This window comes from Trichechus manatus, unplaced genomic scaffold (assembly GCF_000243295.1).
Source record: "Trichechus manatus latirostris isolate Lorelei unplaced genomic scaffold, TriManLat1.0 scaffold00006, whole genome shotgun sequence".
Taxonomy (NCBI): Eukaryota; Metazoa; Chordata; class Mammalia; order Sirenia; family Trichechidae; genus Trichechus; species Trichechus manatus.
The window spans coordinates 10,793,712-10,807,668 of record NW_004443942.1 but is presented as its reverse complement, the minus strand read 5'-3'; the positions used below and the strand labels follow the sequence as shown (position 1 = coordinate 10,807,668).

At 41.7% G+C, this 13,957-nt stretch overlaps 1 protein-coding gene across 1 annotated transcript in view; it reads left to right on the top strand.

Annotated features, from left to right (window-relative positions):
• The first annotated feature begins 1,254 nt into the window (after window positions 1–1,254).
• The window catches only part of SPTY2D1 (SPT2 chromatin protein domain containing 1), a 31,056-nt gene continuing 18,353 nt past the window's right edge, over window positions 1,255–13,957 (top strand). The window contains 1 exon segment of the mRNA XM_004391377.2: window positions 1,255–1,622. Within this exon segment, the coding sequence (XP_004391434.1) occupies window positions 1,563–1,622 (60 nt within the window). The 5' untranslated portion in view covers window positions 1,255–1,562.

Genomic DNA, 13,957 nt, shown 5'->3' with positions numbered 1-13,957 from the left:
GTCTTAGGGGTTTTGATAATTATTTGGTACCAGGTCCTCATTTCCCAGAAACAGCTCGTTGATACAAAACCCTTTTAAGTTGTCGGGAAAAGTTTAGATAAGGCTGGCTCTAGGACCCTTTCAAAACAATTTTTTTTTTTAAATCCTTGTCATAAACATTTCTTAGGCCCACTTTACACAAGAAGACATCTGTGTCAAGATTCCCTTCCTTAAAGTGTATTTCTTTCACATCCTGGCTTGACGACAGAGAGAAACACTCCCTCAGATTCCATGGCTACTAGCAATTAAGGAGCCAAATGGCAGGCGCCTATGAAAAGTCTAGGTTAACTCAGCTGACCGCAGCTAGGCAAAATAAAGAATCCAGGGCAGGCAGGTAAAAGCATCAGTTTAATTTAGCAAAAACTGCGTTTAATTCAATCATTTAGTCCTGATCAAAAAGGCTTCATGAACTTTTCCTTTACACAGCTTGAGATATAATTTACATTATGTAACGCCCACCCATTTTAAGTGCACAGTGATTTTTAGTAAATTCACAGTTGTGCAATCATCATCACAATCCAGTTTGGGAGCATTTCCATCACACTGAAAAGACCCTTAGTACACGTTAGCAGTCATTCTCCTATCCGTTCTCAGCCCCAGGTTTCCCTTAATATTTTATGTGTTTTACTGAGCCGCAATGACCTTACAGACCCAAGATAGCTTTTAAAAGGAAACCAGGACTCCCAATGAATACGGGCCATATGTTTATCAGTGAGCCAAGTGTGTCAAGGATGGGTCTGTGTGTGAGGAAGTGCAGGGCATTAATTCCCTCATTCATTCACTGAGTAAAAACACAGGTTGGCTGCCCTACGTGGAGCTTATATAAATGGGGTAAAAGCAATAAGCGTGTGCCTCCAAGAATGGCCTGTGTGCATCTATGTAGGAGGTGAGCACACCGCGTATGCCAGGACGTGATGAGTAATGTATCCAAGACATAGGACCAGTCGCTGACGTGTGCGCCTGCGCAGCTTTAGGAGCGCCTAGAAACCAGTAAGTGCAATCTCCGGCCGAAGAGCTTTAGGTTCTTCTGTTGGGCCGCTGCCGTTTCGTATCTGAGCATCCACCGTTGACACCCAGCGAGTCCAGACCTTACAGGTAACCTCCCACTCCCTCGCTTTCCCGACCCAGAGCTCATTACGAGCACCAACACTATCAGGCCCCGCGCCAGTGCTGCCAAGGAAGCAGCTTAGCCACACCCCGCAGTTTACTAGCCCGCCTCTCCTTGGCTGGTAAGGGCTTGGGGCTGACGCCAGCCGCCACGTATCACGTTTCTACGTGTCTCGGGTTTAAGAGCGGAAGTTTCGCTAGGAACTCGCGAGCCAAGCGACGGAGCTAACACGATATAGGCTGCTCGAGGAAAGGGGGCGGGCCGACGGCATTGGAAGGCGCCGGAAGTGGTCGCGCTGAGTACGGGTGGGAGCGGAGCTGGGGAGGCAGTTCACTTGGTTGTAGCTGGGCGCCTACGTAGGGCGCTTCTTCACTTTTTTCCGAGACACTGGCCCAGTCTCTCTGCCTCGGCCAGCATGGATTTCAGGGAAATTCTCCTGATCGCGTCCAAAGGACAGGGTGTCAACAATGTGCCGGTAAGTACCAGCTTTGAGCCGGGGCTGATATCTTGGTCTCCCCACTGTCGAGGTGCGAATGTAAGAGAGACCCCAGTCTCCAAGTTCGGAATGTGTGGCCCGGCGTGGAACGTCCAGGCATTCCCCTATCAGTTCCGGGAGAGGAAAGACCTGGACGGCTTACCTTCTTTTCTTGAGCATATATTTCTGCGAGCTCGGGGTGAAAAGGGGCTTGAGATTCGAGGCAGGAACCTTCCTGTTAGTGGGTCTCACCGGCTTAGCTACTCCTGCAACATGAACTTTGTGGTTGGATGTTATAGAGTTGCGTGAAAGATGGTGAGTGGAGCTGTGCCTGACATAGTGGAATCTAGCGCTAGGAATTTCTGGCTTCGGTATAAACTTCAGCCCAAAGATTAGAGAGGAAACATGAATGTAGAGGAGGAGTTCAGGGGTTTTAGGAACTTGGCCTGATAGCCTTTTTTCCGGTTTCCTGCGGTCTTGAGGTCAAATTTTTAGTGATTTCTTGGACGAGTTCTCTAGCTTGCGTCCGCACCCATCAGCCAGAGTTATGATTAAATTATCACCTCCCAATAGGGAGATAACCTTTTGTATTGGGAGAAGTTGAGCAGATTCCACAAAATCCTTGGCCAAAAGGGGTTTCACCTAGTTCCAGCTTCTCTTTACTTGTGGCCTTCCAGATTTCAAACTGTCTTTGAAATCTAGATCCTATTTGCTCAGTAGATAATTGCCGATTCGCCAATACTATACGTATAGCAGTGTAAGCTTTAATATGTAAATACTTAAGTGGTGGAGAGTGCTTGGTTTACGGGGGTATAGCCTTTTTGCATAAACTAATCATTTCTGGATCCTCCTACGGTACCCGCAGCACAGCTGTAAACCGATGAATTGCAATGTGATACTTGCGGTTTGAGCAATCAGGTGTAGAACTCAAATAGCTCTTGTTACAGTCAGTTCAGCTGGAGTTTATTGAGCTCTCACTATGTGCTCTTCATTTTCTAGATTTTTGTATATGGCAATATTGAATTTTTTTCTCTCGCCATTTTTTTGTCTTTTGAGAATGGTCCCCCTCCCCTTTTTTAAGCCATTTTGAGAACATTGATTTGAAGACAGTAAAATAACTGGTAAAAAAAAAATCGTATGTTAATTAGTTTATTATATATATACATATACTACGCCAAAACCCTATCCCAAGTACTATGAGTAATCATTCCCCTAAGACATGAGTCATAAGCTCTGCAGATTGAAGCTATGGGGTCAGATGTTGAAACCTGGAACAACAGAATTAGTTTCTGCATCTGTAAATTTCCTAGATAAGTCAGTATTGGGTCTGGTAACCACTCATCTTTGCGTAATTAAATTCATCCTTGATATTCCTGAATTTCAGTGGAGGTCAGAGATAGATAATACTAGCTTTGATGCCCAGGAACGTTCTGTGGAAGAATGACAATCAAGTTAGTAATTTCTTATTCTAAAAACCAATAGCTTCTGGGAGAAAAGCAAACAGATATTCCTAGAGCAGAAAATATCAGAATATGTGTATATTTTAGAATATATACATTGTGTATGTATGTATGTACCTATGATTAGGATAACAGAGGAAGCTGAGTTAGTGGACTTTTATAAAATGAAGGTGCTTGAGTCAAGCCTGAGACAATGGAGCAGTGCACTCTGTCTTGTGACAAGCAGAGGCAAGGGGGAAGGAGCCCAAGGAAATAAATGTTGAAAGATAAGCAAGAGAGAGAATTTAAAATCAGATGTTTGCTGAAACTGCTTGCTTCCCTGCTCTGTCCCGTATGCAGACTGTTCTGATGATTAATTTTGAACAAAGGGGTTCAGATATTTGTCAAGAAATGTTTATCTTTGGTCTCAGAAGAATGTGCAGCATGCCTCAGCGAGAATGTATGTATATATGTGTGTGTGTATAATATATATATATGAAAATCGTTTACTAGGTTGGCTCCAGAAAGTCTATGTTAGAAAACAGATTAGCTAACCTTACAAAATTTTAACTTGCTTTTGTCTTGTAGGAGCTCTGGTGGCACAGTGGTTAAGTGTTTGGCTGCTAACCAAAAGGTCAGCAGTTTGAATCCACCAGCTGCTCCTTGGAAACCCTGTGGGGCAGTTCTGCTCTGTCCTTTGGGGTCACTATGAGTTGGAAGTGACTCGACAGCAATGGGTTTTTTTGGTTTTTATTGTCTTGTAACTGTATGTCATCCCAAGCCCCCATGATTGTGGTCACATACTCCCTTCCCCACTTTTCTGTATATAAGCTCATCTTTCCCTCAGAATATTGGAATATTGTGGAAACCCTGGTGGAGTAGTGGTTAAGAGCTACGACTGCTGACCAAAAGGTTGGCAGTTCAAATCCACCAGGCACTCCTTGGAAACTCTATGGGGCTGTTCTACTCTGTACTGTAGGGTCGCTACAAGTTGGAATCGATTTGACAGCAACGGGTTTAGTTTGTTTTTTTTTTTTTTTTTGGCGTACTCTCTCATTACACTCTTTCCCAGCTTGGCTATTTCTGTTCTCTAAATAAATCTCTTTGCTTTCACTTTTAAAAGAGTGAGTTTTATTCAACACTACAACAAAGCAAAAAGGTAAATTGATGAGGTCATTTAACAATTAATAGATGGGTAACGGGCATGTATTTTTATGAAATCGTGCTTTCCCTGTCTCCTCATCCCCCAAAGAAGCTAGCAAGCCTAGGCGTTTGATTTAGTTGTTGACCTTTTTAAAACTAACGGAAGTAAGTCATAAAGGAAATCTTGATGAACAGAGCAGGAGTATAGTTAAATTAGGTAGTTAAATTTAATCCATGATCTTGCTTTAACTTGATTCACCCAACTGTTCTAAGCTGTTTACTTTCTTTTATCAGCTTAAAGTAAGGCTTTTTAGAGCACACCATCAGTTTATATAACTGCAGGATTCTGCAGGATTCTTCTTTTTTAGTCAAGATGGGACAGAGACACATTCTTAAATAAATTTTTTTAAATTTTGCAGACTTGCGAACATTGGAAATGTTAATATATCCCTATGTACCCACCCCCCATACTTAACATATATTAGCTTTTTACTGTATTTACTTCATCTATTTTTAAAAGAGATAATGCCTAACTGATACAGTTGAAGATTCTCCCAACCAGTCTATTTCCTCTTTTTTTCCTTCTTTGTAAACTGAAATGTAACAGACATTGTACAGAGTAAGATTTTACAAAGCAAACAACCCTGTAACCACCATCCATGTCAAGAAACAGAATATTGCCAACCACCTTCCATTTCCCACATGCACTGTTTGACATGAACTATATTGATTGGTTGAAGGTTTGAGAAGCACAGAGGCTTTACAGTAGTGGACAGCTATGGCTGCATCCCTCTCTAGTGCTGTAGTTCTGTGTGAGACAAGAACTTCGTTTAGCCTTTTGCCTTCTGGTTTCTGAAAATAGCCCTTGGAATTCCTGAGCAATCAAGGTGCCCTTTGTTTTCTAAAACAGCGAAAAACCAAAAAAAAAAAAAAAAAAAACCCAAACTCATTGCCTTCGAGTTGATTCTGACTGATAGTGACCCTATAGGACAGGGTAGAACTGCCCCATAGGGTTTCTAAGGAGCGGCTGATGGATTCGAACTGCTGACCTTTTGGTTAGCCGTTGAGCTCTTAACCACTGCGCCATCAGGGCCAAGCAGCACTTGAAACATGTATAAATAGAGTAGGGGTGGCACAGACGCCAGTCTGCCTGCAAACCTCTGAAAGAGAGGGTGGCATGATGGAATCCATCATACATAATCATTGATTCATGCATATGTATTGAGGTCCTGGTGACTTATAAGGGACTCTGTATGTTGGAGCTGTCTTTTTTGGGGCTTCCTGTGGTATGCCGTAGTGCTGGGAACTCTCCCAGACCTTGCCTAATGTGTCTCTTAGCTTGTATCCTTTCTGGTTATGATAAATGGGTAACTGTAAGTATGGGTAGTAGTCTCCATGAATTGTGTGAGCCATTTTAGAGAATTAATGAACCCACAAACGGCATTGAAACTCTGACTTAGCTTGGGGTAGCTAATTCAGAGGAGGGCTGCTCAAGCAGTCTTAAGGACAGAGTCCTAATGTGAGGAACCAGCTTTGGGTGCCTGGGTGACAGGCTGTATGAGCAGTTGATGAAAAAGGATGGAGTCCTAGCTTGTGACCTAGCCCCAGGGCCTAGAAAGAAAGAGAAGGGGCCAGCTGATCTGAAGTGCAGGGAGTTGTACAGACTTCTGAGCCAGTGGCTGGTACCCTGGCACTGGGTAGCCAGGGATGTTTTGACGTGGCTCAGTGTGGTGGGGATGAATGCTGACCTACCTGGTTGGTTAGGGTGAGAGAAGTGCCACAAAAGTGGCTGGTGAGGAAGGAGATGCGGGAAGGTGAAGCCTGGCTTCACTTCCAGATGTCAGTTGGATTCATGGTGATTCTTATGCAGTTAGTGATGAAGGTGGGGTTTGCCCACCTTGCCCCTTTAATAGTGCAGTTGACAGCACAGGTTCATTTTCCCCCTTTAGCCATGTTCTTCCCTCATGTTCTATTTGGATCTTATCAGATTTCAGTCTTCAAAGTTCTAGAGCAGGGCTTTGTTACAGAAAGGAAATCCAGTGACTGACGTTGATTAGACTAAAATCCAAAACCAAAAAAAATCCAACCAAACCCGTTGCCGTTGAGTCAATTCTGACTCATAGCGACCCTGCAGGACAGAGTAGAACTGCTCCATAGGGTTTCCAAGGAGCAGCTGGTGGATTTGAGCTGCCAACCTTTTTTGGTTAACAACTGAGCTCTTAACCACTGCGCCACCAGGGCTCTAGACTAAAATCCAAGGGAGGCTAAAGTCTGTAACACCTGTACAGGCACATCAGACTCTTTGCAGGGCTTGATTTTTAAGAGATGTCTATTTTATCTTCCTTCAAAAGCAACAAACATCTTTTTCTTTTAAGAGAAATAGCTATCTTAAAATGTTTTAATTAAAACTAAGGTAGGATTGCATCATACCTAGAAATATTAGGCACAATATCATTTCCCAGTGGAAAACTAAATACAAAATAACAGCTGATCAAGATGATGTAATCAGTCATTGTCATTAGCTTATATTTAAAGGAGAAAAGATATTTTTGGTAACCTTGCACTTAAGATATTTCTCCCTGGGTTTCTGTAGCAAAAACAAAGTGGTTGTCAGACTTACTGGTCCAGTAGAGACTGAAGGAACCCCTGAGACTATGGCCCTTAGACACTCTTCTAACTTGGAACTAAAGCCACTCACAGAGATAACCTTTCACCCAAATAATAGACAGGCCTATAAAATAAACAATAACACCCCTGAGGAAAGTGCTCCTTAGAACAATCATCTGTATGCTATCAATAGGGCAACATCTGCCCAAAAGCAAAGATGAGACAGCAGGAAGGGACAGGAAAACCAGACGAACGGAAATGAGGAACTCAGGGTGGTAATGGGAAGAGCGCTGACGCATTGCAGGGATTACAGCCAGTGTCATGAAACAATTTGTATATAAATTATTGATTTAGAAACTAATTTGCTCTGTAATCCTTCACCTAAAGCACAATAAAATGATCAAAAAAAAAAAAACAAACAGTGGTAGAGCTTAGAGTATGGTTCTTATAAGTTTCACATAGCTATAATTGATGGTTTGTAGTGTGGGAAGAGGGTAGAGAGGTAAGGATTGGTAGTTCAGTGATAGAATTCCTGTCTTCCATGTGGGAGATCCGGCTTTGATTCTTACCAATCCACCTCAAGCACAGCCACCACTTGTCTGTCAGTGGAGACTTGTGTGTTGCTATGATGCATAGCAGGTTTCAACGGAGCTTCCAGACTAAGACAGACTGGGAAGAAAGGCCTGGCAATCTACTTTTGAAAATCAGCCAGTGAAAACCCAGTGGATCACAACACCAATTCTTTTGTGCATAGGATTGCCATGGCAGCCTACAATAACATTCAAACTGAAAATCATCCCAGACAACATAATGTAGTTATGGTGTGACCCTCAAACTAAAAGGTAGAAGAAAAGCCTTCGTGAGATATCAAGCATATAAGGATTTTTGTGGCTGCAGCCCCTTGACGAAAAGAACATAGGTACTGAAGATGGAGTGCAGGGACTGTAACTGGGATGGCAAATTCAGATGCCTTCAGGGGCCAGGTATTGTTCTTAGGTGCAATAGAGTGGGCTAGGACTCATAGCTACCTTATGTATAACAATGAAATGTTGCCTGGTCCGTGTCATTTTCATGATCATTGGTATATTTGAGTTCATTGTTGTAGTTATTGTGTCAATCCATCTCATTGAGGGTTTCCCTTGTTTTCACTGATGCTCTACTTTACTATCCATGGTGTTCTTTTCTAGCGATTGGTCTTTTCTGATGACATGTCCAAAGTAAGCAAGCAGAAGTTTTACAGTCCTCACTTCTGAGGAGCATTCTGGTTGTATTTTTTCTAAGATTGATTTGTTTGTTCTTCTGGGAGGATAATGTAAAATTTTGAAGAAGTCTGAATGTAAAATGATAGGTACCAAGCTCCATGTACTGAACAGAAGCCTATCGTTTATATTGTAGTTACAATTCCTTTTAAACAACTCTATGGACCAACAAAACAAGTTTCTGCAGGCAGTTTGTAACCCTTGATCTATAATGTGTTACAACTGGATTGTTCCCCAGTCTTTGGATCTGAAGCTGACTTGTCCAGTGCCTAGGGCAGCTTTTGATTTCTAACCTAAAGCAGTACTTTTCAACAAGGGCTTTAGGGAGGAGGTTTTTTAGAAACTACTGCCACGTTACCTCCACAGAGATTCTGTTATTTCTCTTCCCCATCACTACCTAGAGAATCTGTTTCTGAATAATAGTGATAATAATATAACAGTCAACATTTATAGTGCTTACTCTGTGCCAGGAACTGTTTTAAACACCTTATGTATATTAATTAATCCCCACAACAACTATATAAGGGAAGTTGTTTTACAGATGAGGAAACTGAGGCCCAGAGAGGTACATAAATTTGCCCAAAGTCACATAGCTAATCAGGGATGTGGTTCTAAAATGACAGCAGAGAGTCCAGACTGGGCAGTCTAGCTCCAGAGTTCTTGTTCTTAATCATGACCTTGTGCTGAATGAGGAGAGTTTGTTAAGAATGGGGTAGTGAGAAAAGTTGTCATCTATAGCCTGAATCCATTCAGCTTTTGACCCCCAAATCCAGCCTAGTAAAGCCTTACTCCATAACTCTATTGATTCTTTGATGACTCATCTCAGTGTACAGTAAAGTCTGATGGGAGAGAAAATTAAAGGCCGAATCAACAGGATTTGGAAACTAGTGGATTGAGACAGTTATACCCTGTTTGGGAGAATGCCAGCATGGTTAACAGAAATAATGAGTCTGAGGGTGAGGAATGATAAAATAGAAAGTTCAGTTGTAGCCCTGTTTGAGGTGATGGCATTATCCAAGAGGCAGGTGAAAATTAGGGAAGAGTGCTTAAGATTGAGGTTAGAGCTAGAGATGAAAAGTGTTGGGTTTAATTTAGAATTGAGGCATGGGGTACACTTTTGGACCTGAGTCAGGAGATCTGGATTCTAGTCTGACTCAGCTACAAACTGAGTGACTGCCAGTAAACACACAATTGTCTTTTCTGGACCATTTCTAAAACAGATGTTGGACTAGAGACTTTCTGAAGTACCTGTCTCTGGTATTATTACATTCTACAGTCAGGTATATTTTTATACAGTAAATTTTATATTGAACCCCATACCAATCTGGAATAGCATGCTTTTTGGGTGTTTTATTATTGTTCACCATCTTAGCCACCCAGCCAAGCAAGTATAATGCAAACCATTGGTTTTCCAGGCGTGTATTCATCCCTGTGATGTTTTGAAAACAGTTTTAGAATTATATGGTGATTATTAATTCTAACCAATAATAAATTTCTAATTTGTGTAAAGCCATTAGGAACTTTATATTTCCCACAATACAACAACATGAGTAAAGAACAGCTTTCATGGAAGGATTATTGAGTCCAACATAACAGATTTGATGAACACATATTTCCAGACTGAAAGCTCCTTATTTTCTTAATCTGACCTTGACAGTGTAGCTTCAGTACAGGGAGCAAATATATTTTAAAGTGGCTTAAATTTTATAGATCTGTTGGTTTCAGAATTACACATCTTGCCAGAATCTCTGACACTATATTTAAATGCCATAAGCTTCACTGCTGTAGATTATTCATTGGGGTCCAGTGGAATGACTGAGTTGGCTTGCAGTGTAATAAAATAGATAACGCTTAGGATAAAAGAAACTCTTGTCCAGCTGCTTTTCATGAAGCTCAAACAATGAAGCAGCCTGGTGCCTTAATCAGATGCAGAATTGCTGTGAGCATCTTGATGTGCTGCTGCTGGAGCGAAATGTGACCATCTGATGCAGGGAAAAGTGCCAAATAGTTCTTCTGCCTTATTAAATAGAATATAATGTAATCCCTGCCTGAGGGTTTTTTTTTTTTTTTTTAACATGCGGTTCTCTACTGGGCTCCCCCTTTAAGGATGGAGAGATTGCCTTATAAAATATTCTGTTACAACAAGTCTTTTGATACCAGGGTCTGATTGCAACCCCTTTTTGAAAGGTCTAGCCAGCTCAGTATTAAGAAGATCTATGATTATATACCTAGAAGAAATTAAAATATACATCCACACATTAAATTGTACACAGATGTTCACAGCACCATTATTTATTATAGTTAAAAGATGGAAACAACCCACATGTTCATCAACTGATGAATGGATAAATAAAAGTGGTATATACAGACAATGGAATATTATTCAGCCATAAAAAGAAATACTGATACATGCTACAACAAGGATGAACCTTGAAAACATTATGCTAAGTGAAAGAAACTAGTCACAAAAGTACACATATTGTATGGTTTCATTTATATCAAAAGCCCAGAATAGGCCAATCTGTAGAAACAAAGTACATTAGTGGTTACCTAGGGCTGAGAGGTATCGGGGAAGAGGGAGTGACTGCTAAATGGGTAATGGGTGGGGAGCTTCTTTTTGGATGATAAAAACGTTCTAAACTTAGATTGTGGTGATGGTTGCCCAACTCAGTGAATACACTAGAAACCACTGAATTGTACACATTAATTCAATGGGTGAATTTTATGGCATGTGAATTATATCTCAATAAAGATGTATTTTTAAAGCCATCTTTTGCCCCAGATTCATAGGTTTTGATCTAAACTTTGCCTAAAAGAATGTTTTAATATTCTCCAGCTATCTGTTCTTTTGAGTGCATTTTTAAGCTACAGAGAATATAACAGATGATTAATTGTGACTCAGTTCATATGTCAGTAAACAAGGCTAAGAATCATCAGGACAGTGCTGACATTGCCCTACTGCTTTTGTCTTTTTTTTAAAATTGTTTCCTACCAGACCCATGAAGTAGACTTTTTTTTTTAGTAGATGTTTTATAAATTTGTTGAATTACTTCTGCATCATAGGGACAAGACAAAAAGTACTACAGATTTGTTGGGTTAAATGTGAGGCCAGTTTATCCTTAAAGATTACAGATTTGAAGAAACAAAAAAGGCTGAAATAGAAATTGGCATGTGAATTGATGGAAATAGGTATATACTTTGAAAAAAGCTGAAAGTTGTCTTTGGAATTGTTTTTTGACCCCAAACCCCCTTGTTTTTCTGCTTTTCTTGTATCTGTGTTCCCTAAGTCAGTGTTTCTTAAAGCACAGTACATATACCCCTGGCTATACTTGGCTGTGTCATGATTTTAGGTGATGTACAAATACTTTTTATTTTAATAGTTACATATTTTAATCTGAATTGGAAAAATATAACTAGCCTTTCAAGCCAGTGATTTCATGGATATTACTGTTTAAGGTAAAGCTATAATAATAGGTCATGGTGTTAGATCTATTTTTTTAAATTAGTAAATAGTACAGGTGGTACAGTAAAAAGACAGAAATTATAAACATGGAATGTGAATGGCTGAAGCTTGGTAACACTTCATTAAACTATACCCCAGTGACACTGTTGTTTTCCCTTTTGGGTATCTGTCTTCAGTCACGAGTAGTTTTTCTGTTAGTCATATCCCGTTATCTATCTCTTGGAATCCCAGATTAGGACGAAAGATGTCTATCCTGAAGTCAGGTCAGGTAGTGTTCAGTGCTGTAACATGTACACAGTGAGCCAGTCCTGTTTTAAATAATTATCACATGTTATATTGGCACTTTTCTGGGGGAAGCCCTCTATAAGAGTTGATTTGGTAGATGAATCTATGAGCTATATAGTTGGCGGAGGCAGGAAAATCTTAAGTCTCGGTGACAAAAATACACCCGTTGTGTTCTTTCAAATCTACCTGGTGGGAAGGGGTAGAGTGCGTGCTGCACTTCTGCTTAGGCATCTGCGTGTGTATTATGCACCTTGGATCATATTCATGGTGGCCCTTCCACAATGGAAAGGTGAGCTTCTTGTGGATAAAGCCTGTGTTGGGGATTCTTTTCTTGAAAACCAGGGCAATATTATATATCTAGTTGGGTGAGCATTATTCTCCCTTTCCCTCTCTTTTTTTGTCCTTCAAATATTGAGCCCCTATCCACTATAGAAAGGGTGTACAATTAAATTGACAAAAATGTGGGCTAATTAAAGGATCTCATTGTGACCCAGAAGCCTAGGTGACTGGAGAGGAATCTGGATGCTCTCTTTTGGGATTTCTCTCTGTAAGGGATGTGTGAGGCTCAGCACTGCTACTATGCAGGATTTTCAGGTTGGAGTAGGGCCTGCTTCCTTGGCAAACTGCTTCGTCGGTAGGCTAACTTAGCTGGAACTTCCAGCCTATTTCAAGATGCTTTGTATCTGGCAGCCTGATATAAGCCTGGGTCCTCTGGCTTTCCTCCAGGAATTTCATACACACTTTGGGAATCACTTTTTTCGTTCCTAAGTAGCTTCACTTTGTTCTCAGAGGTTGGTGTTTCTTTAAGTAGCACAGTAACACGTTTCGTGTATAAGAATGGCATCAGAAGAGTTCCGGCAAAATGGTGCTCTAGGCAGAAGCACCATGCTGTCCCTCCACAGCAAAGATCTGAAAAACTAAGCCGAACAGAGAATACAACAATCCTGAAACCCTAAAACATCAAATGAAGAGATAAAGAACTCAGCCAAGCACGAAGTGGAGTGAGAAAACTGACAGAGAACGGAGAGCGAGGAGAGATCATGCAGAGGTCCCCTACCAGCTAACACAGCGCGGATCCACCATCTTGGACTCCTATTGGACACCAGCAAACGGGGTACGAGAAAGCAGCCTCACGGAGCATCCAGCGGGAGTCAAAACAACCGGTAATTTGCGATACATGCTTTCCCACCCCACACCCTTCTTCACCCCCACTCAGCCTCCTCTGCTTCCTGCGGCCACAATCTCTTGATCGGGCAACACCGGCTGCTTGGATTCCATGCACCCAAACGGGCCGGCTCTCTGAGTGCCATTTGTTGGCTGCTGGTGTTGCTTTTTTTCTGCTTCTTTTGATTTCTTCCTTACCTTTCACCACCTCCCCCTCCTTTTGCTCAAATACCTGGCTCTGTGCGCCATCTTTGCTTCTTCCTGAGGGGCTGCACAGCTCCGGTAATTTGTGATATACACTTTCCCACTCCCTACCCTTTTTAACCCACATTCAGCCCCCTCTGCTTCCCGCGGACACAGTCTCTTGTCCGAGAAACTCCAGCTGCTTGGATTCCACCAACCCACACTGGCTGGCTCTCTGAGTGCCATTTGTTGGCTGCTAGAGTTGCTTTTTTTTCTGCTTCTTTTGATTTCTTCCTTGCCTCTCACCACTTCCCCCTACTTTCGCTCAAATACCTGGCTCCGTGCGCCAACTTTGCTTCTTCCTGAGGGGCTGTGGAGCTCTGTTTGAGTGGGGAGCTGCTTCCCAGTCTGGGCTGCTGCGCTGGTGGGATCCTGGGGCTTTTGTTCGTTTGTTTGTTTTGAATTGTTTATTTGTTTTCTTTTCCTTTTCTTCATGGGAGCCCTTTCTAGCCAGGTGGTGCTGCATGGCAAGGAGACTTCTCCCTCGGCTTGCACAGACGGGCAGAGGGATCCCTGAGGGCATTGCTTTTTTCATTTTTTTCTATTCTGTTTTTTTGGGGGACTTCCTTGTTCTTTTTTTTTTTTAATTTGTTTTGTTTTCTTTTCCCTCATTTCCCCCTTTTGTCTTTCTTCATTGCTCAGTTTATCCTCTCTCTATATCTTGCTTCTCTTTCTGTTCCCTGAATACCTGGCGTTGTATACCTCTACGCCTTCTAGCCAGGCTGTACTGCA